Raw genomic sequence first — 24755 nt, forward strand, 5'->3', positions numbered from 1 at the left:
GTTCTAGCGACCGTAAGTACGATGGAAGAGTCAACGACCAAGGGTTTGCTCTTGGCGGGTGGTGCCTTCGGATGTCGTAAAAAGTTTTCATGGCATTCGTAGGGACACCCACCGATGCGGCAATTCAGTCACTTTCAGGTCCTGAGGCGGGAAATCTCAGCGGGGGACCGACAAGCATTGGCCCATCGGGATTCGGGACAGTAGTGTCTGTAAGCGAAGCTTGAGAACTGAGTCAAGGTCGGTCAGTGATAAATAGCTGGGTTTAAACCTTGTTACCCGCTAGTAAGCAAACTTGAACATGTGAGGCAGCGAACGCACAAAGCAGTCTGCGCTCAGAAGACCAAGTCTACATACACGGCGATAGCGGGCGCATTTTGGTTATGTTCTGTGGCCCGCCAGTACTACTGGTGTAAATGACATATTAGATCATCATCATGATAGTCTTAATAAGGCCCCTCTTTCGCCTTGACTCTTGAGTTATGCATATGTAGATCCACTTTTTAATGCTTCGTAGCTAAAGAGAGACGAAATAATGGTGACATATTTGCAACGTGCCTGGCATGAACGCAAATAATAGATTTCAAAGATCCTGCAGAGATATTGGTTCAAATGAGTGGATGGAAGTGCGCTCAGTGCTCGCTGTCCACAATAATATACATAGATTAACGCATCAAGGATTAATTTGACTTTCACGCGCGGGTGTTGTCAGCCTCACAGAACGTATAATACCATGTCATAATTTCTGCCGAGACCTTTCCTGTCGTTCCCAAGTCTAGTCGATACAACAGTCACTGGGTGGTGAGCAGATATCTTGCCTCTAGATAAGTTTGCTGCTGAGCCCACCTGGACCCATAGGCTTATAACGATCAAAGACGGCAGAGTATGCTGTTCCTCCACCTCCAGCCCACTTTGGATTAAATTTATAAAATCACTAAGGGGACCTTGTACATATGTACGCAGTGCCGTACCTAGTGGTATGTATACCCGCTTGTCGTCAACCTTCTCAAGCTTGACTTCCCAGTATGCCTTACGGCTTACAGGGACGTAGGAAATATTGCCAGTGTAGGCCTCGTGGTCGATACCGCCAAATGTGACTTCACCACCGTCAGCCTCGCTGCCACCGAGGCGGAAGGAGAAGACGGGCTCGTCGATGAGACTTTGGTTGATCATGTTGTAGAAGGGAGGAATGATGTGGTTGACGGAGATGGTATTGTAGGCAAGGCCGAGGATACCATCGAACCTAGTTCACGTGTTAATCGCGGTGCGCTAATGCAATGGAGCGAAATACACATACTTGCCGTGAACAAAAGCGAGGCCGGGCTCTTTGGTGGCCTCTGCAAAGTCCTAGCTCCGGACAGAGAGGTCTCCGATGCGGAGGACGTCTTAGGACATGTAACCATCCATGGAGCCACTGCCGTATTGGATGGAGAACTCAGAGCCATTCGCCTTGTAGGTGGAGGAAGCATTGGAGTCGTACTTAGCGTGAGATTCGCACGCGACAGATGTGCACTCGGAGCTGGGGACCCAGAGGTTACTTGACCTAGGGGCGGGTGAATCCTCAGTGTACGGCAAAGGTAATTTTCTTACCCAGTGTCGAGGATAACCTTGAATGATTGAGGTGGGGTACCGAGCTCGATCTCAGTATAATATTGAGCATTCATGAAGTCTGGGAAGTGTGAATACGGCAGTTCTGAGGAAGGATAGGATGGTACATACGAGTGAGGGGGACACTGTGGCCACCGTTAATGGACTCCGCTTCCTCGATTGGTGCACGAAAGTTACGTCCAGCGCCACCAACACCCATCAAAGGGAGTTGTTGAGTCTGTGCACCGTACTTCTTGGCTAGATAAGCCTCAAGCACATGCCCAGGCGAGACTTGTGGAAGTTTGTTGGGCTTTAATTTGTGGACACCCGCTGAGGCGAACGGGATGAGGACAAGAGTGGTGGCGAACGCGGAGAGCAACATCGTTAAAGAGAAAAAAGACATGGCAGTAACAACATCTTATTCCTTCTTAAATGGGGGAAGTATGCGTGCCCTATTCCGACTCGGAGCCTTGCTTGGTTCCGGCATTAGGTCCAATTTTGGTCTCTGGTATGGGGTGCTGGGGGCGGGAGAGAAAGGAGAGGGAGCGTCAGAAAGCCATCCCAGAGGATCATGGATAACAGGCGTGACAGGCGTAGCCAAGACCGGTGAGCGCCACGGGAAGGCCGAAAGGCAAAGGGGCCGAGAATGCACCCTAACAGAAGGTGAAGCCCCAGCCCAAAACACGTCATAGGTTCTCAACATGAAGAGGAGACTGCATCAAGAATCAAGATGTCATCCACAAGCCACGAATGACCTTCCTAGAGGACTTACTTCTCCGAGCCGTAATCGACCCAGAAGGTTGATGCTTGTGATGTTTGAGGATTCGCAGGACACCTCGGATATCATAAGGATCCGCACCTACTAAGGTTAGAGCGCGGTGCATGGTTTGATGTCCAGTCCAATACTCGTCGGAGCCAGGTTCGGCCAACGTGATGCGAGACAGCGACGCAGGTGCAGGTACTCAGTACTCACTAGCAAGACAGCCACGAGCGTGAAGACCCGCTGTATCTCTGTCGCAGAAAAAAAGACCGAGAAAATTCATTTCAATTTCTTCTTCACCACCTACTACTTACGTAGCGGCATGAAGCTCCCAATTGCATGTCTCGATAACACTTGCATTATTATTCGGAATGAGGAACACCATGCATGCTGCTGCCCAGCGCTGGTTCGTTCTGGCCATGTCCAGTTTTCACTGGGCATGATGCTTGGATAAAAGATTCGGAAGACAATTCACTAGAGGGATCTCAATAATGATATTTTTTTGAATGTCAGAGTACCCACCCCAGTTGTTACTTCTGCGCTGGCTCCCCCATCCGACTCGGGACTGAGTTCGGCGGCGACGGTCATAAATCTGAGTATATAGGATAGATCATAAATCAAATGCGAGAACACAAATCGGCACCTACTGTGCAGCATGTGTACCAGCAAGAACTCTCATTGCGTCCAAGTCTGTCTGAAGTTGTTCAAAGAGGTCTGCTGTCTGCCCGACTGCACGCGACATATTCTTGAGATTGGCTGCAAGTTGGCCATATAGTCTGTCTTTTGCTTGAGTAGCATTCATTTAGATACAATTGGCAAGATCTATTTCGCCAGCTTACAACTTCAATACCTGGGCCGCATACACTGGCACATCACATGACCTAGCGTGACATTTCGCTGAATTTACATCTAATTCATTGTACATGAAGTCTTAGTGAAATTCGGCTTATTATGTTGTGCGGAGAGTCTGCAGCAAGCTACACATGCAATTTGGAGAACTGAGAATGAGTAGGCATATAATATAGTAGTGTTTACAATTTCAAAGTGAAGGTGTCACCAGTCACAGATGTGTCACAATAGTAAATTTGCCACGAAAACGCCTACTCCTCCTTCAATTGGCCGAGAGTTAATATTCTGAGTAGACTAGTTTGACACTATAGCACATGCTTACAGGACTATAGAACAGACTTCGCTAATTCTAATCCAAAACAGAGTAACGAGCACAAACGATGTGTTCTGACCTCAAGTCATGTGATGAGCCGGTGTATGAACGCGGCCTATGAGTGACAGCGTGTTGTTCAAATGCCAACGATGATGGCGGGTGTAGAAAATTGGCACAAGATCTTGAATGACTATTCTTAGTTATTCTACATACTACTGGCTACTACTTACTCCGAGTCTTTCCATCATCGTGACGTGTTTTTGATATGATATGTGCTCCAATCGATTGCATGTGGCGTATACGATCCAAAAACTTGGCAAGGGCGTTTTCGGTTCCCATGACACACTAGACTGATACGTATGAACGCTGCACTGCATGGTTTGTTCTTCCGCCTCGTAGTCTCCTCCCTTGAGTGACATGACATTATCCTTGCCAGACCGCCTGCGTCTCCCAACAGCTAGGACACCGCTCACGACAGAGAACTTCGTTTCTGATGTTATTCCGCCAGTCCTATGTTACCTCGTCACAGCTTTTCTTGTCCTGCTGCCCCGAACGCAGCCGGTCCGCATTGCGCTATGGCCCATCACGGCGTTCCTTGCATTCCGCGCTGCTGGATCGTTAGATATGTCAACGGGGAGACCAAAACTTGCGTTCATGAACATCGACCTTCAAGTAAGCTGCCATCGTACCCGCATCAATTGCTACAGCGTTGACCTCGTCCTTCAGTTGTCCATGTTCAGTATTGCAGCGCGCACCCTTGAATGGACGGTACAAACGAAACCTTTTATTCGTACGGCTCAGCGATCGGCAACAGATGTACCAAAGCGAAACTCTATGCTTGACATGCTTGATTTGGCATGCAACCTTCGAGGCTATGGCTGGGACTGGTCCAAGGGGCTCTACGTCCCACCCGAGACGCTCCCTACATCCTCACGACTGGCCTTTGCCACGTCTACCCTCATCTCTGGTCTACAGCACACATTTCTTTGTGGCGCGATTCACTCTGCCGTACAGGCTTTCTCACCACATACCTTTGGCTCTGTGGATGGCGGTACCATCTTCGACGACTCCCTTCCCCCACACCTCCGTTATCTACGATCGAGCATGGTAGCCACGCTATGTGCGTTCGGCGTCTATTCAGTACTCCAAGCCGGCTATGAGCTCACCGCAGGTCTCTGCGTATTGCTATTTAGGCATCATCCAGACCAATGGCCCCCCTCATTCGACTCCCCCTGGGGTTCCACCTCTCTTAGAGAATTCTGGAGCCGACGCTGGCACCAGTGGTTCCGCCGGTCATTCATCTTCCTCGGTGGACGTCCACTTTCCCTGCTCTTCGGGCGCATTGGGGGCGTTATAGGCGCCTTCCTCGCCTCCGGGTTCTTTCACCACCTCGCACTACTCGCCATCGACCCATCCTCGGAGATGTGGCGCATGCTGCTGCCGTTTGGAATGATGGGCACTGGGGTGATTCTCGAGCATGCTGTTGCGGGGAATAAGACGGGTGGCTGGATGGGATGGATGTGGACTATGTGTTGGCTGGTGTTGTGGGGGAACGTGATGGTGGACGGGTGGGCGAGAGCTGGGATGCTTGGGGGGTCGAGCTTTTTGGATAGTGTGACGCCTGTGAGGCAACCGATTGAACGGCTGGTCAGGACGTTTGATGAGTATTTACATGCACGTTGGTAGAAAATTGCAGCGGTAGAAGTATGCGGATATTTATCGAGGTTCTCGGAGGGCTGAACAGCTGATACTAAAATACAACTTGAAGCGCAGCTCGTTATGGGCGTTCCGAGGGGAATGTCCATCAAAATTCCTCATGCGAATGGCAGTATTCGTCAGGCTGTCTAAATCATCTCTGCTCTGGCACACCTCGTAGCGTCAAGGGTAGCAGGTTTAACTTTTAAGCCCATTCGCCCCTTTTTTGAACAACTTTATCATGTCCATCGAATCAGAGTTCCGACAGTTCTTACATTTTAATTATTTTTGCGGAGCTGAACGGCTTCGATGAACATCAATATGCGTAAGCTACATAGCTCAAAGAACGCAGAGCAGGCATCCGCTTAAGGAGCTGTTCGTAGAATGACAAGTCTCTGGATACCCCACAAATGGTTGCATCTGTCACGCTCTCAAGACGAAGTAGGTTGTTAGATGCATCACAAAACGCATTGATGCCTTGGGAGACCTCCATCTCGGCCAGCCGTGTGACTACTGGCGGCGAGCGTAACGTCACAGCCTCCGGTCGTAAACTGATGAAGAGTCGCTGTAGTTTGTGCAGCTGCGCTTTAATCTCTGTTGCATTTTGTGAGAGCAGAATAGAGACAGCCGCGAGGAGGAGAGAGAGCTCGGTTAGGTCCGTGTTCGAGTGGCAAATGAGTGAGTGCCTTCACGCAGGGAGCTCTTATTTACTAAAGCAGGTGAGAGGAGTGCCATACGTGCCCCATTAGCTTGATACTAGTTAGACAGGGCAGGTTGATGATGGGAAAATTAGAAAAGGCAGCGAAAATATGCAGTGAAAGAGTTCGCAGGGATGTCGATTCCTGGAGAATATCGGGGTGATGGCACGCCACTGGCGGCATACTTGGCTGATGGCCCTGATATCGCACATATGTTGTGCTTCGCTGTGGACATAACGCAAGTCATACAGGTCTAGTGGGCGGTTGAGTATACGGAAGATGTGCTCCACAATTGCTGTTGGTAAGGACACAGCAAACTCTGTCTGGCAGTGTGGCGCACTGTCCTAACATTGTTGCGCTGCTGGTTAAAATGCAGTTTATTTTCATTGCTAAGCCTAATTATCCAACATCAGTCAAGGAGGGTAGACTTACATATAGACTGGCCAGCAAACGCTACTTGTAAGTAGACCGACGGAAAATTCCCTTTTCAAAATCGGTCACAGGGCTGTCACGTGCTCGTGGACCTGCTGAACTCGGCGAGTGGGGCCCTGTGGGGCCTCGGCGAGGCGGGTCTCTTTTTCGTCTCTCATGACCCCAAAACATAGAACTCGAATATGTCAGCGATCCGGGCAAGCGTAGCGCTCCGTCTTCAGACCGTACAATTCATGATCGAGTTGTTGATCAATGAACTGTTGATCCATGAATTGATCTGCGTCATGGCAAGAACCCGCGATCCGCTAGCAGATATAGCCGTACCGTGACGACAGGATGGCCGGATGACTGACTGACGGCGCGCAATCGTCGATCATCAATCAACTCGAATCACATACCGCTCCCGAGTCTCAAAAGCCAATCAAGAAGCGCGGATGGAAAAATGGATCATGCAAATACCAAACGCAATACAATCATGAGAACAGCTTATTGACCGACGTATTACCCTCCTGGTTCTTTTTGAGCACCTTCGCAATAGCGAACTCAAAGTCTTCTTGTGTAACATGCTGCCGCCGCTCCCGAAGCGCGTACATACCTGTTTCCCTGATTACAAAACACGTATTCCAAAGACGATCAGAGGACGCACCTGCTTCTGTACATATACCGCGCACTTCAGCGCCCGAGCACTGACCCATTTTCTCGGCAAGTGCTTTGAGGTCAATACCGCGTTGCAGCGACATCTAAGAATCAACATATTTTGAGAATGTGTTAGATCCAGCAAGCTGACAATTCACCTTGCGAGAGTGGATTTTAAGAATGCTGACGCGAGCCTCCGGGCCAGGGGGAGGAAATTCGATTTTTCGGTCAATACGCCCAGGACGAAGCAGTGCAGAATCCAGAATATCTACGGCAGGCACCTTGAGTAACCATCTATGCCTTACGAGAACCCACAAACCTATACGATTCGTAGCCATGATAACCTTGATATTCTTCGTGGCCTCGAAACCATCCAACTGATTGAGAAGCTCCAGCATAGTGCGTTGCACTTCCGAATCGCCACCTCCCGAACCACTGTCTCCTCGCGAACTGCCGATAGAATCGATCTCGTCCATGAAGATGATACTAGGTGCATGCTCCCTGGCCATGACGAACAGCTCCCGGACCATTCTGCTTCCTTCACCAATGTATTTCTGAACAAGCTCGGAGCCTGAAACACGAATGAACTTGCAGTCGGTGTGGTGTGCTACAGCGCGAGCAAGGAGGGTCTTTCCAGTCCCAGGAGGACCATAGAGAAGAACACCCTTGGGTTGGGCGATGCCGAGAGACTCGAAGAGCTCGGGGTGTTTGACGGGTAACTCGATAACTTCCTTGATTTCCTTGATTTGCTTATCCAAGCCTCCAACCATTTCGTACGTGCTGTCTGGGACTTTCTCTACCATCATGAGGGAGACAAGCGGGTCGACTTTGTTCGGCAGTATCTTGTGGATCGTATAAGAGTCGGAACGGAGAGCCACGCGCAGGGAAGCAGAAAGTTGGGACAGCTCAATTGATGGGTCGAAATCAACAACTATGAAATGCATGAGCGAAGCTAGGAGCGTCATTCGAGGCCCAGCACATACTATATTTGCCTTCAGGTTGTACCTTGACGAGAACTTTCTTCTTCCCCATAACTTTGACAATCTCACCAACATAGCTTCCAGGTTCGTGTAAGAGCTGAAGCTCCTCTCGTAGCAGCCGCACTGTGATACCGTCCCATAAAAACCCCCCTTTAGAATCAGAACGATCCAGACGCACCTCGTGCATTCAGTGCATTTCGCTGAGCCTCCAATCGACGCAAGTTCTGCGTTTTCTGATTGATCAGAAGTTCCGCAGCCTCAATCTTGGCCTGGTAGTATGACTGGATACCACCAGGTGTCTTGGTTGTTTGAACGGCGGTAGGCATCGTGAAGGGGAATGACAAGGATCACTTGCAGCTCGCGAACGTATTACGCGTCTTGAGCGTGACACAGGCGCGTCACAGTAACGCTGTCATGGTATCAATCTCTCACGTTTTGATGTTTTTCTTCCGTTCATTCGCTGTCCTTTTGTCAGAAAATCATTATTGTATGGATTTTTTTATATTTCAATTATGATGGAGGCAAATGGCCCTGTTCCTGCAGGCTGCGACACTCCTGCCTATCATTACCGCTCAAATGCCATTGCAATGCTAAGTAGTTTTGAATTGACTTCGCGTTTCGCACCCCTTCATGTCAGACGTTAATTCCAATGCTACACCAGCTTTCATTCATTATCCCCTTTAATAATCGTTCAATTTCTGATAGAACCCCGCAATCGAAACACCAAGGTCGGGTATGGTCGGGTCTATCCCTTCTCCATTCCAGGCTCACAAAAATCGGACATTACATCGATTGCACAAACATCAGCCGATACCATTCGGCTGAATGCGTGAGAGATAGACGATACTATCTCAAAGTTCCAGATTGTATATTCTTCGGCTTGGAGGGTGAAGCCCGGTTACCTGTTCTACCTGTTCTCTGGTTGTTCCCTGGTGATCGATACTGTCGAAGTCCTTCATATATCTCCGCGATTTTGTTACCAATCACCATTCCGACTTTGTGGGGTTAGTATACACATGGTGCGCTGGACCACCGGCCCAGGTCAATGTTCACTCTCCCGCAGATACGATAACGTGAGAAGCCAACAGCCTTCGCGGGCGGAGTGATCCTTTGCTTCGTTGTGACCCATGACTTTAGCAACCTACGACGGGTACAACAACCGTTAAATTCAAATTATGGAGCGTGAACTGCAAGAACCACTGGACAAACCTTGGAAGCGTACGCAATCGCTATCATTCTATTGCCTGAATATCTACACCGCTCCACCGAGGACTTCATAGGCTGCACCTACCCTGAATTACAGCCCCATAGACTAGTTAAGATACCGTCGCTCCTGCCGCCAGCAGAAATTCCCTTACTTGCCGAGAACCGCAGTGCCGCAATCAAACATGAGCGAGTGTACGACGTATGTATGATATCATGGACGAACCAGTTGGTCAGTCTTACGGGAGCAGAAAACTCTGAAAATTGTGTGGCCGCAAGACCAGAATGGACTCAGCGACATAACCGCGTGGAATTGTGCGATTCCGAAGGTACATTACAACATGCTGCACTTCTGGGTGAAAAGCCCCTACCCCTTTGGACCCATTTTGCAATTAGTATTAATCCGATAGGCGCACATTCTGACTCGTGCTTCCCCGGCGCCCTCACAAACCATATTTTCTTTTCAGCGCTGCCCAGGATAGAGCCGCAGGGCGATGGCAAGTTACGAAGTGGTTCATATCTTGCTCAGGAACGCGATTGATATCCAATCGATTCCAGTAACGACACAATGCGTAAATGATATCTTGAGCATCACGGTCTGAACCGCGTCTGTGGAGAGTAAGTTGAATCTACCAAACTGTGGGACAGTAGTTACTTGCATTGTCCAAGCCTTTAGTTTTGCCCGAACAAACTCGGACAGAGTTAGAAAGGGGATGCCTTGTAATTGCATGATAGTGGAACTATCTAGTCGTCGGGGTCCATGCTCGCCAGCGGGCAGGATCTCAATCTCCAATGCCGCCGTCATTAACAACGTCGTCGAAAAACGCGTGAAAGACAGGCTCACCTCGATAGCTGGGATGAGCCGACGATACGTGGCATGGAGGCTAGATAGACTCGGTTACAAGAGGGACCATATTAGTAGGAGACTCCTGTACCGGTTGCTCCACGGCGAATGTGTGGTTGTGAAGTGTTCACTCCCCACAACGGCTTGCCTGACTCGACGGAAGGGGTGTGTGGAACCACCCTCAACGATACAGAATATTTCCTGGAGGGACGTCACTATGAAGGCGTGTGGGCACAAGACGTAGTTCACTCACATCGCAACGGGGATTGTCAGCGAGCACGGCAGTGACAATGCTACCATGGAAGGCGTGAGCAATGGAGTGCTGACGCAGAAGGAGAGAAAGCGCGTTTGCTGCTTCCAAAAGCCTACGGGAATCAGACATAATGGTGCGGGGTGGGTGGGTGGGTAATAGAATGGGGTATCAGAGGGAGACCATGGTATAAAATATAGAGGCGAAAACAGAGGCGAGGCAAAGGCAAACCGAATGGGTATGTAATAGATCCGTGACCCAAGAGAAATCCTGAAAAAGAACAACAGATGACGGTCTGATCTTCATCTGATTTGTGCTGCCTCATCTCAAGGTGATGTGGGACTGTGCGATCTGCCCAGAATGGCGAGAGCACATGTCGAGAATAAGTTTGCACGATGATTTAGAGGCCACTCGGTAGGTCTGAAATAACCTGAAGCAGACCCAGGAAAACGTAAAAGACTATAGGACGTCAGGTACCTGGACGTGGTCGATCGGTTAATTTTGTTTAAAACAGAGTTGATCTACTGGTCTTGAACTCGCAACAAAAATGTCTGCAAATAATGCGACGGTACTGGCGCATCTCAATAGTGAAATATTCACGGAAAATGGGTCAACCTGGGGCAAGAATGCGGGGTCAAATATTGGGGTCAGATGGGGGAAACCTGCAGGGGGCCCCGGACCTGACTAGTGACCAAATTTGTCAGAGCTTGTTGTCACATTTGGCGTGACTGAAGAACGTTGTAAAATTTCAAATTGACATCAAATTATAATAATGTAAATATCTAATTGATTATCGGACAAATTTCTTTATGACTATTTTGTCTGAATCCGTTTCTAGGTCTTTGACACAAATCTGCACTCGTCTCCTCCAATTGCGTCTGTGAATGCATACAGCTCTTAGGCGTGTGCACACCAGCAATGTGATGCTATTGAGCCGAACATCTCCTCATACAAAGCTCATTCCTCCTCGATGCGGAGGGTACGCGCTCTTAGGCTCCACTTATCCTTCTCCATCACAGCAGCGGTCAATTCCTACCTCACTTTTACGCGTCAGACATTTTCATCTCGCGTCATGGAAGAATTTCTTTCGGCAGAAAGATAATGAGTCGTCTGGAATGTCCGACACTCAGGAGGAAATAGCCAAAGCTGCCATCCTCGAGAAAGTCATGAAAGGCAGGCAGCTTACAGACCTTATGCTACGCTGTACGTTCTCCTGCATTCAATTATCTGTTTTTTTGCGGCTTACAGAAGCACAGGCACTATCCTGGATCACGCGGGTAACCTTGTCATTTTCTCAGCTCATCCTTCCGATTCATGCCCACATTTATCGCTTTAGGCAATATCAAGAACATTTCTGGTCAATTCAAACGGTCTGACCTGTGCAACGAGCATCGCTTAAACGTAAGGAGGATTATGTCTGCAGCCTGGGATTCGGGTTGGACCCTTGCTGAAACTTTAATGAAGCCTCGTGATTTACGGAAGATTGATTCACGAATACCCAACCTTGTTCCTACAATTCTCATTCGCAAAGGAGCTGTTCTAGTGCGTCGCTACGTGTACATATCTGTGACCTGGTTATAACATCGACGTCTAGATCAATATGCTCCATATACGGGCGTTAGTCAAGGCTGATACTGTGGTATTGTTTGATTCTTATGGGTCCAACGATTCCCGTCTTCACTCTGTGTTTCTGTACCATCTCGAGGTGAATGTCTTCCATCAGATATTTTACGTGTATTGACTGACCCCATTCAGCATAACCTGAAAGCCCGAGGTAGCGGCGCTCCTTACGAATTTAGGTAGGCTGCTCGCACCTTCGTCATTTCCGCGCTGCATCCAGGGTTTCATAGAGCAATCGAGTCCATTCTTCTCTCCGTTCTCAGCGCATTAGAAGCCGAGATGGTGTTCATCCGTAACCTCGTTGGCGGTCTCTTGGCAGAGCTCGAGGACGATATCAATCATGACAAATTCAAACGCCTGCTACACTACTCAAGACGTCTGGTAGCGTTCAAAAATCGCGCTAAGCTGGTATGATTTTTTCAAATTTATTGGTCGTCCCCATGGGATCTTTGTTTTATTCCCATGCTAGGTCCAAGAGGCGCTGGAAGAAGTGCTCGAACAAGGTTAGCACTTGGACTATTGTAATAGTTTGAGGGTTTGAACTCGTCATTCAAGACGATGATTTGGATGCTATGTATCTCACTGACAAGAAAAATGGTGTTGCGCGCAACATGCATGAACATGAGGAACTTGAGGTGCTTCTGGAGTTTTTCTCCAAACAAGTAGAAGAAATCGCCAATGAAGCTGAAAACATTGAGGTGGATTTCATTTTTGGCGCATACCTTTGAGTGAAAACCTCACCGTCCTCAACAGGCCAACGTTCAATCCACTCAAGAGATTGTTGAACTCATCTTAGACTCGAACCGTAACGCACTTCTCGCGTTGGACCTTAAAGTGAGCATTTTCGTCCCATCCGAGTGATGTGAAGCTGAGATATGTCAGGTATCCATCGGAACTATGGGAATTGGTACGGGAGCTCTGATAGCAGGTTTATTCGGTATGAACGTCAGTCACTCGTCACAAGATCCCTCATACCCGCATTGACAAGACTCAGTTGAAAAGCCACATGGAAGAGATGCCCTATGCCTTCATGACGTTGTGCACCCTCTCATCAGCTGTTGCACTGTTCGTAGCATGGGCCGGCCTTAGAAGGTATCGTATCCGATCGCTGTTGCGGACCGCAATTGACCTTCGTTCTGACATCATTCAGACTCGCTCAGATACGAAAAGTCGGACTTTCTAATCCCAAACGAGTACAAGATTTGGAAGTGCGTCCACGAATACCACTGCCCTTGCGCCGGCGAAGCTCGAATGGATGGTCATGATGATCAACGAAACCCATAGAATGCTATCGACGCTATCGCTGCCTCGCGCACAACTACCATAGACGCATCAACACTAGCCGTTCAAGATGCCCGCATTTGAAGGATCAAACCGTAAATTAATCTATCTACATCATGTCGCCCATCTCCGTACCTGCGTGTTTGCGCCACATACCTAGACGACGTCATCTATGTATGTCTTGTGATTAGATTATAGAACCCAAAGAAATTTCGGGGTACTAATCCTCTTGCCACTGAGTCCGATGCCTCGATGCAAACCATCCCGGTGATCTCACAGTTCTTTTGCCTGATTCCGCAAATCTTATCGGTTGTTCCCAGCCCGTGTTCCTATTGAAACCCTGGTGACATCAGCAACCCATTCTGCACGCATCGAGGATAGCAAAATGCCCTCATCCCTTCCTCCCGATAAGTGACGTCGAAGCCAACATGAATATTGGCCCTGGTCGGGCGGTAAGATTAGCAACATACATCCATACAACCTGTAGATCGGGCAATTGAAATTAAAGATAACGACGTAACATCCTAGATCTCGAAGCGGCAAAACACAGCTACATCATCCCCCAGGTGTATGCGTACATGAAGTGTCCCGCGTAACATGTGTGTGATAGATAGGCGATGCGGCTGCGTCCGTGAAGTATATGCAAATTCTACATACTTGGAAAACGAAAGATGACGCATGCGAATGGGAGAGGCACAGCCTACTCCTGCTCATTACTTGGTGGGGGCATGTCAGGGATCAGATAATGCATGCGGCGAGGGCTTCCAAAGCTAGCATCATGAGACAGCCCTGGGATGCCATGTGGTGGGGGCAGTGGCTCTGTGCTGTGCGAATGGGACGATCCACCGGCGGTGAACGTTGACTGCGTGTCTACCGCGCTGCGATAGTCATCGCGAAGCTCCGACGGATCATAGTGCGGCACCGGTTTGCGAGAGGTGCGGTGAGTGTTGGACGAAGCACCTGCCGAGGGCTCACGCCCGCTGGAGGTTGCAGCTTCAGGTGAAGGTGGGTACTCGTCCCGCCCTCGGGTTGCAAACGTGGGTGTTCGCGGAGTGGTGGGGGTAACTATAACCGGCATTGACAAGCGCTCGGCACGCAGGTACATGGAAGTTTCCATGGATGAACGTATTCTAGCTGCTTGCGACTCGAGGTTTTGTTCGGAGTTGCGCACAGAGGTGACACGGGCGCGACTAACGTCGCTACGGAATGACGGATCTTGATAGGAGTAAACAGACGTGCGGCGATTGTAGTGTGACAAAGGGGTGTCAAGAGGATCCAAAGGGATCACTTCCCTGGGCGAGTGAGGGGGTACTACTTTCTCCTCCCCATGGTATTCGTCTGAACCAGGTGTTGTGGTGGTTTCTGACGATTTGCCACTATCAGCGACAACGAGTATTTCACCCGTCGACTCCGAATGACCGTGGGAGTGGGAAGCGAGGTCACAAGCATTGCTTCCTGCCAGTGACCTGGCAGCTTCAGAGTCATTGGATTTCAACGAACCCCACCTCCTCCCTACTTTCTGCTTAGGCTGGCGCTTTCCGCCACGAGAGCGACGTCGGCGGTGAAGGTAATATAGGACAAGCGAGCCAAGAATAATCAGTCCTGCTACACCACCGACCACAATCCCCACGATTTCACCGATACTGGGTGACTTTGTGTAGTTTTCGACTGCGGTCAATGAAGATGAGGGCAAGCAAGATGTGTCGGATCCGTTGCTAATGAAAAACGATGTGGAAGGAACGTTGAAGCCAGCTACGGAGCACTGTAGGTTATACCATCCCTGTGACTGATTCACTTTAGGCCACGTCCAGGAGTGTAAGGTGGCACTAATGTTCGCCAGAGTTACAGAGACGTTCTGCCCAGCGCTGTTTTGACGGCGGGAGAGATGCTGTGTATAGGGATCAAAGACGTTGATGTTCGTGATAGAGAGCAAGAGATCAGCCGATGGACCGGTGTAGGTCCAGGTGATGATGCCTGGAGTACACGTTGTCATGTTGTTGACGACATTGATTGAAAACAGGCTTGAGGTTGAAGAAGGGGTCACTGCGCTAGCCATCGATGTCATAACATGTGAAGAGGTAGACGAGGACGAATTGGACAAGGTTGAACTTGTATGCGATGAAGTGGACTGCAAAGATAGAATGGAGCCTACGATCTGGCGAGGATCCGGATGTGTAAGTGGCGATACTTGCCGTTCGGCATGCTGAGCAGACTCAGCGATAACACCTGCCCACTGAGCTGCGATGGCGTAGAGCCAGCAGAGCACCAGCACAGTTGACAGCATTCTTGCACTTGTGAGAACATACGAATATGAGATAGTCGGTCCGAAGTACTCACCAGCTGATGATGGAGGCTTTTATGCACTAGTACTTGATCCTGGCACGAGATTAGCAACAGGACGATCTGAACAGGCTGCACTACGAAGCCCTCGTCTGGGGCTCTTGAGAGGAACAGAATGAGTGGGGCCGCTTGAGACGTACAACGTGGAGATTGTTGCCGAGTTCTACACAATAAAATTTGCCTGGGATAGATTCGGGTCCGTCCACGGGGATACCAGTGTAATGGTGGTTCCCTTTTTCTCAAGCGGATCTGTGTCTCCGTTCCAACGGGTCTAATATATAAGGACACCCCTGGACCTGCAGATGCCCACACGCCGTCGTTCTTAAAAGACTACGCTGAATAGTGCTCAATGATTTATCAAAGTCATTAACTACTTGAAGGCGTTCCTTCGCTCTATGTTCGTCGGTTCAATGGTCTAGTGGTTATGATTTCTGTCTTACACACAGAAGGTCCTGAGTTCGACCCTCAGTTGAACCATCATTTTTGTCAGAAAGTCTCACGACTGAGTTTTTCGCCCCACAAGTCACGCACCGTTATTTTTTCGGTGAAATACTAGACTAGTCGTGGACAAGTAGACCAAGGAGAACTCTCGTTTGGGTGGTCACTTTTTCATTCAAGAAACTCTGCTACTTATAATTACGAAGGGCAGTCTGCCGCGGCCGCATGTTTAGAAGGTGGAACAGCCAAAATAGATTCAAAAAGTATATACACTATACGAGACATCATTTATCTTTGCGTTTGGTCAAGCATACAGACTTGCCATACTGCTGTGCCAGCCCATTCGATTTGGACCAAACTCAGGTTACCTAGGCGAGTATGTACTTATAAATTACAAAGCGAAATGTCCCGCCTGGGATAAACTTCGGCTTACGATGCCTCCCGCGAACCACATACACGAGTTCCAGACTTCGGGCGTCGTTCTCACCCAAAGTTTCTCACCCCCTGACTGTCGCTATTCAGTTGGGATGCCGAAGTTTGACTACCGCGGAGAGTTTGGCCTTTGACATTGACATGCGCAGCGTTTTTGGTGACATGCTTATCCTGAAAGGGAGTAGTGAGTGAATTGTAATCCTCGATGGGGATGACAGGGTAAGGGGAGAATTTTACTGCTCACATGGTCACGGAGCCAAGGAGAACTTTATGCGGCAATAATGTCAGGCAATAGTGCTACCCATAATTGAAGAGTATAAGGGAACTTGACATATTCGTTGATGAGATGGACATCGTTATCACATCAGCTGGCATACTTGTCGTTCACGGGACCGCGGAAGAAGCATCGATGTGTGCATGAAATATGTGAATATTCTAGCGCCCCGGTCCCTCTCGCAAGGAAGGTGATTATGAATGCGGTCCGAGTTTCAGTGGAACGGAACCAGACAAAGCCCAGTCATGGCCAAGGTTTCATCCCAGACATAGAATGACGGCGTCTGGGGAATTTCAATGGTCCCAACACGAGAGCACTGAAAACAGCAAGGTCAGTAGGGAATTAACGAGGTGAACGAATGACATGAATAGCACGTGCCTGAGACCAGCGCAAAATCTAGTATCGCAAATTGCAAATCAAATGAACGTCATTGTACATCTATCTGGGTTCGAAGGTCGTTTCGAGGATTAACCGTCATCGTGGAGTCCTTGCTTACACTCTGCCCAACTGAGAGTTTCCAGAGGGAGCCGAGATGAGGCCCTTGATGCTCCCGTGGTGTTTCCCACCGCTTGAGACTAATCCTGAGGACCGTTTTTCTGCATTGTCCGTTCGAATTGCAAATCCATTAATACCCTGCGCTGGGCGCGAAGGTCGGATCCTAGTGGACAAGGATGGGCGTTGCCACGTTTATCTGCACGGTGTATGATTCAAGGAGTAGATCATCCATAACTAGAAAAATGGTCTGTAATTGGAAACTTGATGTGGCCATACTGTGGAAACTCTAAACCATCATCAAGGTACGATGACGACCTCGTTGTAAATGACAATACTCACTGCAAGATCATCTACAAGGTGAGTCAAACGAGGCTCAGATCGGCGACTGGGTTGCGCTGATGAGAAATCAGTAGTACAGTAGGTCGGAATCGTCCACAGCGGTCACCTTGTGATCAAGCCACAATTGATACCGAAAAAGTATGAGTCGCCGTTCGTATTTCAATTATGTTCGATCATAAACCTCCGACACTGCCGCCAGAGACGGAGAGAAGACGTATCCCCACATGGGGAGAGAAAGTTTTAAAGTGTCTCGTGAGCTGCGAGAAGGCCTGGGCATGGAAGAAAGACTACTTTCCTTGTATATTCTAGTCTGCACGACAAGCCTAACCAAAAATTTGCACACACCCAAGGAAGCACGCATCTCGTGACAGGTTGAATTCAGCTGGCAACCTCACAAAAGAAACGACCGTTTCCCTCCCGAGTTCTACATTAGTCCACCTACAGGAAATTAGTTTACAACACGCGTGAGTGCATAATCCTCCCGTCTTAGGTTGTGCTCAAAAGTTTCACTCACCACAATTCCATGTCACAACTGAACGTTGAACGTTCAATCACCGCACACTCAAGAGCCCTTGGTCACGACTAAGAACGACGCTGAAGTGAAGAACTTTGTTCCATGCACTGTGCCCCCACAGCGCAGTGCTTGCGACAGAGCTTTCACGGGTGCTCGAGAGTTGCCAAGAGACTTCAAGTTTGGATGCCACGTGCACGTTTTCTACCACTGCCCGAACGAAGCCTCCGGGGATGCGACTCTTTTCCACGGAGTAGAATCTTGTGATCTACGTACACGATAAAGAATCGCATCCTCACTGGACGGCAGAGCACTCCGTAATAATGCTCCTTCCATCTCATCACTACTGTGACACGCTCGTCAGACAGCAAAATGACAGTGCGTCAAACATCCTAGATGTGGTCAGTTAAACCTTCGCAAAAGCTCATGACGAACTTGAACGTCGTTCCTCTGGTCTTCCGTTCGATGATTAGGTCGCTCCATCGAAATCTGCTGGTATCATCACCGACTTCTTTAAAATAAAACATTAGTCCCTATACAAGCATTACTTGTGAGCTCAATAGCTTTTCGCCCACCGTGAAAGCTCGAAAGCAGAATCGCCGACAGATAGGCTCATGGCGTCGAATCGCTCCGATTAGGTTATCGAATGTGGCGGAGATGCCCAGCTATCGGTATTGGCGCCTCGGGTTTGACGAGCACAATGAGGATAGCCAAATCGGTGACATCGTCATGCACATTCTTCAAGCCCAGAATTGAGTGAATACACGCAGTATTTGTCGAGATAAAATTCAAAACTGTCGAAAGTTGAAACACTGGAAAGGCGCTGTGAATCAATATGTTGCAAACAACAATAAATATAGTAAACATACCTTAACAATCAACAACAACGCGCACCCCTTAGTGTTACCACAGGCTGAATATTGCAACTGAACTTTGAAGTAACTTTAATGGTCAGATTATCTCGATCTCTCGAGTCGACATGCCCTGTAGTTGTAAAGGATTTGAGGCATGCATTGACAGAAAGGTGCGGCATGATTGAATCACTCTGCATCCTTATTCAATTGTAATCAGCATTCCAGTTCTACTTAGGGTAGGCAGGCGCCTCGCACCATCCCTTCTCAGAACCATATATATATGAAGGGTACTCCACACCCTCGCCTTTGAAATTTGAGCGCTCAAAGACATCTATCTTGCTCTTCAAATATATTCCACCGAATCCAATCACAATGGGCCAGTGTTTCAGCGACACAGCAAGTCTCACCGATTTCGTCAACAGGCCAGGTTAGAAATATATTATATGACGTACCTCACGAGAGATCAAACAATACTCGTCAGGTGAGGAAGACAAGCAACTCACGGCTCAGGATCTTGAGCGTGGCTTCAACCTAACGGCCGAGGCGCTCAAGAAGGAGAAGAAACAGATCACTATCGTTGCTGTTGGGGGCGCTATCAATACGATGTTCCTCCGTGCGTATTCGGTGGTCTCCCTATATCCCATTGACATAATAATGCAATTGAATATCTCGCTCAGGCTCCCGCGCCTCTACAGGAGATGTAGATTTCTTTAGCGTTGATAGGACAAACCACAAGGTCTTGCAAGGTGCAATCGAAAGCACCGCCAAGACCATGCAGCTTGGTAAAGGCTGGATGAACAACCACACCGCCATTTTCATCCCCGCCGACACTATGAACAACATTTATAATGAAGCGATTCGCAATAATGTAGTCGTCTTCAATAAGCCTGGGCTCAAGGTGGTCGCCGCGCCCTGGATGTACTGTCTGGTAGCGAAACTGGAGAAAGCCGGGAAGGCTGGGAATTCGAAGAGCTATGATATGTCGGATGCAGCACAGTACCTGATGCAAGAATCCAGGAGGTGCAATGCAAAAATAAAGGTGGCAAACATTCACGCCAAGGCGGTAGAGTATGGAGTCAAAATACAGGCAGCAAAGGTGGTCGAGTTAAAGGCTATGTGTGGAGCGTACATGGAAGGATGAGTCGGGGTAGTATGGTAGTATAAGACATGTATGATATTGTTTGACCAAAACTCGTGAGTGGGTATCGCTGCAACATAAGTGTGCTTTTAGTATGAGATAGTGCGAAATACGTCGAGATATCTTATATATCAACGACTACAGGAGGCCGTACATCTCGGTCTCGCGGACCTCCTATCACAGAGGCATTGACAGCAACTGTCCTCACACGGCTATTCTGGCCACCCCAAAGCATCGCCCATAGCAAACGCATGGTATAGAGCCAGCCCCCTGTTTTGCGCACAACGTCCTCCCAAATTGACTGAGCCGGGTTCCAATGCATATTCTCGATCCCACGACCACCGTGGATGTGTCCAAATACATGAAGCGCTGGGGGCTGTCTCCTACAAAGTTCCCACATACGTGCAAGTAGGGCTCTGCAACCAAGACCGTTGAGGTCGAGATGACCGTGTGGAGGACCGTGAGTGACAAGAATGTCTGTGTCATCGGGAATGACAGACCAACGGCTGGGACTGTCAGTGGTACCGGTACGTGGGTATTGGAAGGCACCATTGCCGTGCTTCGGAGTGAACGGACTACCAAAGATTTTGAATATGCGACTGCGCACTTGAATGGTGTGTGCCTCGTCCTCCAGATAAATAATTCCACGCTCTCGCCATGATTGAGCCCATGAGCGACCTTCTTCTGTCTGTAGGAATGTATCGTGATTACCGGCTATGACGATTTTGTGCTCGTGTGGAAGGGAGACTAGCCAGTCGAAGGTGACTTGGAGCTCACGAGGAGTGCCAGAATGGGTAAGATCACCTGCGTGAATGAGGATATCACCAGGTGGTATCAGGGAAGATATGTCGGTATTGTGAGTGTCTGAGATGCATATGGTTCGGACGGAAGAAAATGAACATGGCGGACTTGGTTGTCGGCTGAGACGGCTATATAGCTTGGAGGCCAGATAAAGGCTAGGGTTCGACTTGAACAGCTCCCATGTACTTGGAGCCTTGCGATAAATGATTTCATCCAAGCTAGACATGAACAAGTCAGTACTGCAATCAAGTACTGCGTAGGAACTAACAATAAGCGCTCTGAATCAGACTCTAAATTCCCAACCCACGTTACATAACCGCCCGACACCTTGGTCTCTTCTGAATTCGACGTCTCAACGTTCAACGTTCAATACCTAGTGAGTAGTTCATGATGCTGGCGTAACGTTGCAGGCACTTTAGCCTAGTTCTTCCATCAAATAGGAGATTCGACACGTGTAATTTGCTCGAATCCGACCGGCTTCAGAAGTTCAGCTTCATCCATGCCACACGAACAGATACAGAGGTAGGTCAATCGATTCACTTCAATAAACATTAAATTTATGTTCAGTCTGCGCGAACCTATCCCTCCAACCCCTTCAAAACTCCTCGCAGATCGCACCGCAGTTCTCCAGAAATATCCACTTCGAAGACCCATGTCATGGCGACACTCCCTCATTCCTCGACCTCTTGTTCACCGACTTTTCCCACTCATTTCTCCTTTACCTAGCGATACACCATCTGCGTCTTTCTATCGCCTTTATCAATTCTTCGTCATAGACTGGACAGTCCAATTCCGCAACGAGCTCGAATATTTCTGGACGCAGTCTCAACCCGATTGGGCGCTCTCAGCTCTACCCGATCCATATCCCCATAATAAATCCACCACAGGCTTTGCAACTGACGCAGACGAGGCACTTCAATACGCCATCATGGCTGGATTATGTTATATCATGGAGAAGGCATACAACCGCCTGATTATGAAAGGGCTACCCCGCGATGCACCTGCTGTTGTGGATGACTTTGAGGAGCTGCGGACACGCCCGAAACACCCAGAGAAGGTCCCAGCATGGGCAGAAGCGGTCGTTCCACTCGGTGAGATTATGGATATCCCTGACTCGGAGGGGAACGTGCCTACGGATGAGGATGCTGATGAAGATTTTCTCCGTTTTGGAGTACGGGTGGCGACGCCTCATTGGGTTTTTGTTTGAATGGTGATCGATGTTTTGGAGGTGTCATGGAGGTGCGTTCATGGTCATAGCAACTTTATCAGACACTAGTACCTCCTGATGTCTGTCCTTCACGATTCAGCATGACTCGGTTTTCATTTCATGGCAGTGTATGTCTCGTCGAAAAGTTCGACATTCATTGGGTGCCGTCTGTTTAATATCTCTAGGTCGTACACGACTGATGTACCTGACTCCAGTAAGGGCTTATCGGAGTCCGTCACCTCAATCGTGTGCGACAATTTTTGATGTGACTCCCTTGCGTGCTACCTTTCACATACCGCTATCATTTGGCTTGTTATGACCTGGGACTTTCGAACCTCTGAAACTTTCTCCCAACCACCTGCCTAGCCTCACAGGTGTTGTGTCTTTATTTGAGTCTTGTATCTTCTAAGACTCATTTGAGGATTTTCTCTGCCGTTGGCGGGATCCCAACCCGCGTCGAGCAAACAACCTCCCTCGAAACGTCCCGTTTGCGCATTCCCCGCACCCAATCCACTCGCGTCCTAGTACGCTACTTGGTAACTTTATAATGGGGAAATTTCGCGCCTACGCGTACAAAAACGGTGGGAGGCCACCTTCGGAAATATTAATGTTACATGTCCGCAAGTTCAATGGAAGTTGGAGCGGGACTAGAGAAACCAGTGCTTTCAACTTTGGAGCGTAGAATTCAAACAGTCCCAGTCAACGATGCAACAGCGATGAGTAGTTGTAATGAGACAATAGCACAGGACCGATACCGTGCTCATGAACATAGGACGGCACAAACTGTGAGATACTCCGCAAGCGAGAGGGAAGAGAGAAATTAATGAGTGACAGAGAGCCTGCTAGATGACCACGTGGCTCCCGAGGAGGAGAACGACGACGACCGCAGAAAAATCCACAGCAGCTCACTCCTTCATAGACAACTTCTCCTGCCCCGTCAGTCGCGCCTTGTGGTAGCCCTTGTGAACCTTGTAACCCCACTGCAGGGTGAACTGGTTGCGTTGAACTGTCGGGCTCGTTGCCATCCAGACGTCGCATAGCTGCAGCCGCTTCCGCGTCAGATTCAGGGGCAATACCATATCTCTTCAACTATATTTCAATAATATCAGATGAACAATGGGGAACCACTTACATCTTCATCGCGACAAGGAGCAATATTTACGGGATGCGTGGATATTCCTACAGGAAATAAGCTGAAATTCCGACCCCGGGGCTGGAGCGGTATTGATTATAGCGTATTTACAAGTCTGGCGCTGAAACGCAGAAAACTGAACAAACTGCAGGAGATGACGGGCTCTGGAGCGGAGCGGAGCCGCACGGTGAGGCGTGCGGTTTGTATCGTTGCCCCAGAAATCATCGCTTTGTATCAGCGTCAGGCTAGGAGTTCAGGAACGAAAAGCTATACTGAAAAGCCTCTGTTGTTGACCTGCAGTTTAAAAAGAAGACGGACGTTAAAGATCTAACGAGATAAATGAGTAAATGATGAGGTTACTCACACCAGATTGATGCACGCCTCTAGACGGAGCTGCACGCTCCTGGAAAAGAAGTGAGATGTAGTGTGAACGAGAAGCAGAGATTATTTGCCTGGGGCTTCGTGTCGAGCTTTGCATCCTTGTCATGCGCCTAAACGACAACTACATTCCTTAGACAATAAACCAACAACAGCAGTGTGCATACGCACGCCAATCTGCTGTTGGAGCACTGCCTCCATGCTCCATACATAAACATTTGCGTCCTATCCAGCACTAGCAATGTATTTTCCATGAGGTAACATGGCCACAGTGAAGACTTCGTCGTCGTGCAAGAGTGGGTCACCGACTGGCTGATTGGTTTAGAGGTCCCAGATGCGAACTGAGTAATCCCACGACGCGCTGACAAGATGACATTCATCCGGAGAGAGACAGAATGATTTGACGCCAATGGCATGACCCCTAAGAACGACGAGCTCCTCCCCATCAATCAACCGCCATTCTCGGATGGTGCTATCGAACGACGAGGACAAGATGTGGGCGCCGTCATTGAACCAAGATAACGACGTCACGTCGCGGTCATGTCCCTTGATCTCGACGAGCAAGGTCCATCCTATCTCCCAACGTGTGGACGTACAGGTCGAACGTCCTGAACGGATCACTCTCTGAGGTGAATATGACAGGGAAGCTCGGTGCCGATACCGCAGCATATCAGTCTCAGCTGGGCGTTATGGTGCGAAACTAGCTTCGACAAGGGCTCTGAACGCCTCGAGGATTGTGAGCGTTTCTGAGCCATCATCGTCTTCTCTAGGTTCAGGGAGTAAGGGGAAGCGAACATTTGCGGAGACTTGGTGAATGATGCATGGAAGGGCTACCACTCATAGTTGGATTGGGAGGGGAGAGTCGAACGGTTCAAAGTAGGCAATGACGCTGGGCCGGGGAACGTACGAGTGAATATTTTGACCGAGAGACGGACGCCGGGAGGGACATTGATCGAAGATAACGATAATTTGCACGAGTGGATTAGATGATAGTACTCAAGTTCGAAAAAATCAATTTACATAATAACACTGACGTCCGGTATGTGACTGTATATACTGACCAGCGCGAACTCCTGGCGCCAAACTCCGGGCGATAATACTGGGTGTGGACGAGGTTTATAAGTTGTCCAGGTTGTTCTTCTGCTCGGGGTTCCACAGACAGGGACCACACACTCGGGGTCTCCACGGCCCTTTCCATAGCTTAGGTCAGCATGTAGAGTAGATTCCAGTGTGTCCGTAGAGTAGCACCATCACCATTCGAGGCTGTTGCC

The 24755-nt window shown here is 49.0% G+C and overlaps 11 protein-coding genes and 1 non-coding gene across 12 annotated transcripts; 5 read left to right on the forward strand and 7 right to left on the reverse strand.

Moving 5' to 3' along the window:
- Positions 1 to 641: 641 nt before the first annotated feature.
- Positions 642 to 1218, reverse strand: EDB91DRAFT_1130980 (uncharacterized protein). The gene has a single exon (XM_041318634.1). It carries the CDS (start codon positions 1168 to 1170, stop codon positions 712 to 714), a length of 459 nt encoding a protein of 152 aa, XP_041177661.1. The 5' UTR covers positions 1171 to 1218; the 3' UTR covers positions 642 to 711.
- EDB91DRAFT_333493 (putative aspartyl-proteinase) lies at positions 1172 to 2190 on the reverse strand. Its single transcript, XM_041326891.1, has 4 exons — positions 1717 to 2190; positions 1588 to 1666; positions 1295 to 1540; positions 1172 to 1240 (listed from the first exon to the last, which is right to left on the reverse strand). Exons 1-3 carry the CDS (start codon positions 1985 to 1987, stop codon positions 1384 to 1386), a joined length of 507 nt encoding a protein of 168 aa, XP_041177662.1. The 5' UTR covers positions 1988 to 2190; the 3' UTR covers positions 1172 to 1240; positions 1295 to 1383.
- Positions 2191 to 2818: 628 nt separating this feature from the next.
- EDB91DRAFT_1052765 (uncharacterized protein) lies at positions 2819 to 3146 on the reverse strand (the record flags this gene model as incomplete). The annotated part of the gene is made up of 2 exons (XM_041313695.1): positions 2819 to 2936; positions 2992 to 3146. The coding sequence occupies 2 exons, from the start codon at positions 3144 to 3146 to the stop codon at positions 2819 to 2821; spliced, it is 273 nt and encodes a 90-aa protein (XP_041177663.1).
- A 450-nt stretch (positions 3147 to 3596) lies between these two features.
- EDB91DRAFT_1130985 (uncharacterized protein) lies at positions 3597 to 5319 on the forward strand. Its single transcript, XM_041318635.1, is given in 4 exon segments — positions 3597 to 3641; positions 3653 to 3884; positions 3943 to 4178; positions 4233 to 5319. The coding sequence occupies 3 exon segments, from the start codon at positions 3866 to 3868 to the stop codon at positions 5190 to 5192; spliced, it is 1215 nt and encodes a 404-aa protein (XP_041177664.1). The 5' UTR covers positions 3597 to 3641; positions 3653 to 3865; the 3' UTR covers positions 5193 to 5319.
- Positions 5320 to 6510: 1191 nt separating this feature from the next.
- On the reverse strand, positions 6511 to 8399 carry EDB91DRAFT_333527 (P-loop containing nucleoside triphosphate hydrolase protein). The gene is made up of 6 exons (XM_041326892.1): positions 8126 to 8399; positions 7951 to 8070; positions 7293 to 7898; positions 7126 to 7235; positions 6978 to 7071; positions 6511 to 6926 (listed from the first exon to the last, which is right to left on the reverse strand). The coding sequence occupies exons 1-6, from the start codon at positions 8271 to 8273 to the stop codon at positions 6805 to 6807; spliced, it is 1200 nt and encodes a 399-aa protein (XP_041177665.1). The 5' UTR covers positions 8274 to 8399; the 3' UTR covers positions 6511 to 6804.
- Positions 8400 to 9382: 983 nt separating this feature from the next.
- EDB91DRAFT_1130993 (uncharacterized protein) lies at positions 9383 to 10408 on the reverse strand. The gene is made up of 5 exons (XM_041318636.1): positions 10248 to 10408; positions 10086 to 10195; positions 9995 to 10034; positions 9810 to 9937; positions 9383 to 9759 (listed from the first exon to the last, which is right to left on the reverse strand). Exons 1-5 carry the CDS (start codon positions 10374 to 10376, stop codon positions 9594 to 9596), a joined length of 573 nt encoding a protein of 190 aa, XP_041177666.1. The 5' UTR covers positions 10377 to 10408; the 3' UTR covers positions 9383 to 9593.
- A 651-nt stretch (positions 10409 to 11059) lies between these two features.
- On the forward strand, positions 11060 to 13247 carry EDB91DRAFT_333582 (cora-domain-containing protein). Its single transcript, XM_041326893.1, has 12 exons — positions 11060 to 11447; positions 11501 to 11521; positions 11581 to 11786; positions 11839 to 11949; positions 12000 to 12043; positions 12095 to 12272; positions 12334 to 12367; positions 12420 to 12562; positions 12618 to 12698; positions 12747 to 12809; positions 12859 to 12956; positions 13015 to 13247. The coding sequence occupies exons 1-12, from the start codon at positions 11129 to 11131 to the stop codon at positions 13127 to 13129; spliced, it is 1413 nt and encodes a 470-aa protein (XP_041177667.1). The 5' UTR covers positions 11060 to 11128; the 3' UTR covers positions 13130 to 13247.
- Positions 13248 to 13729: 482 nt separating this feature from the next.
- EDB91DRAFT_333709 (uncharacterized protein) lies at positions 13730 to 15800 on the reverse strand. Its single transcript, XM_041326894.1, has 2 exons — positions 15483 to 15800; positions 13730 to 15436 (listed from the first exon to the last, which is right to left on the reverse strand). Exon 2 carries the CDS (start codon positions 15427 to 15429, stop codon positions 13846 to 13848), a length of 1584 nt encoding a protein of 527 aa, XP_041177668.1. The 5' UTR covers positions 15430 to 15436; positions 15483 to 15800; the 3' UTR covers positions 13730 to 13845.
- Positions 15801 to 15889: 89 nt separating this feature from the next.
- EDB91DRAFT_t62 lies at positions 15890 to 15962 on the forward strand. The gene has a single exon. It is a non-coding gene; the product is annotated as a tRNA-Val (tRNA).
- Positions 15963 to 18869: 2907 nt separating this feature from the next.
- EDB91DRAFT_333994 (uncharacterized protein) lies at positions 18870 to 20030 on the forward strand. Its single transcript, XM_041326895.1, has 4 exons — positions 18870 to 18998; positions 19046 to 19255; positions 19310 to 19441; positions 19506 to 20030. The coding sequence occupies exons 2-4, from the start codon at positions 19201 to 19203 to the stop codon at positions 19967 to 19969; spliced, it is 651 nt and encodes a 216-aa protein (XP_041177669.1). The 5' UTR covers positions 18870 to 18998; positions 19046 to 19200; the 3' UTR covers positions 19970 to 20030.
- Positions 20031 to 21025, reverse strand: EDB91DRAFT_333995 (metallophosphoesterase domain-containing protein 1). The gene has a single exon (XM_041326896.1). It carries the CDS (start codon positions 20991 to 20993, stop codon positions 20091 to 20093), a length of 903 nt encoding a protein of 300 aa, XP_041177670.1. The 5' UTR covers positions 20994 to 21025; the 3' UTR covers positions 20031 to 20090.
- A 241-nt stretch (positions 21026 to 21266) lies between these two features.
- Positions 21267 to 21974, forward strand: EDB91DRAFT_1081807 (uncharacterized protein; the record flags this gene model as incomplete). The annotated part of the gene is made up of 2 exons (XM_041315413.1): positions 21267 to 21289; positions 21335 to 21974. 2 exons carry the CDS (start codon positions 21267 to 21269, stop codon positions 21972 to 21974), a joined length of 663 nt encoding a protein of 220 aa, XP_041177671.1.
- Between the last annotated feature and the right edge of the window lie 2781 nt (positions 21975 to 24755).

The sequence above is a fragment of the Suillus paluster genome (genome assembly GCF_016628075.1).
Source record: "Suillus paluster strain FC165 chromosome Unknown EDB91scaffold_23, whole genome shotgun sequence".
Lineage (NCBI taxonomy): Eukaryota > Fungi > Basidiomycota > Agaricomycetes > Boletales > Suillaceae > Suillus > Suillus paluster.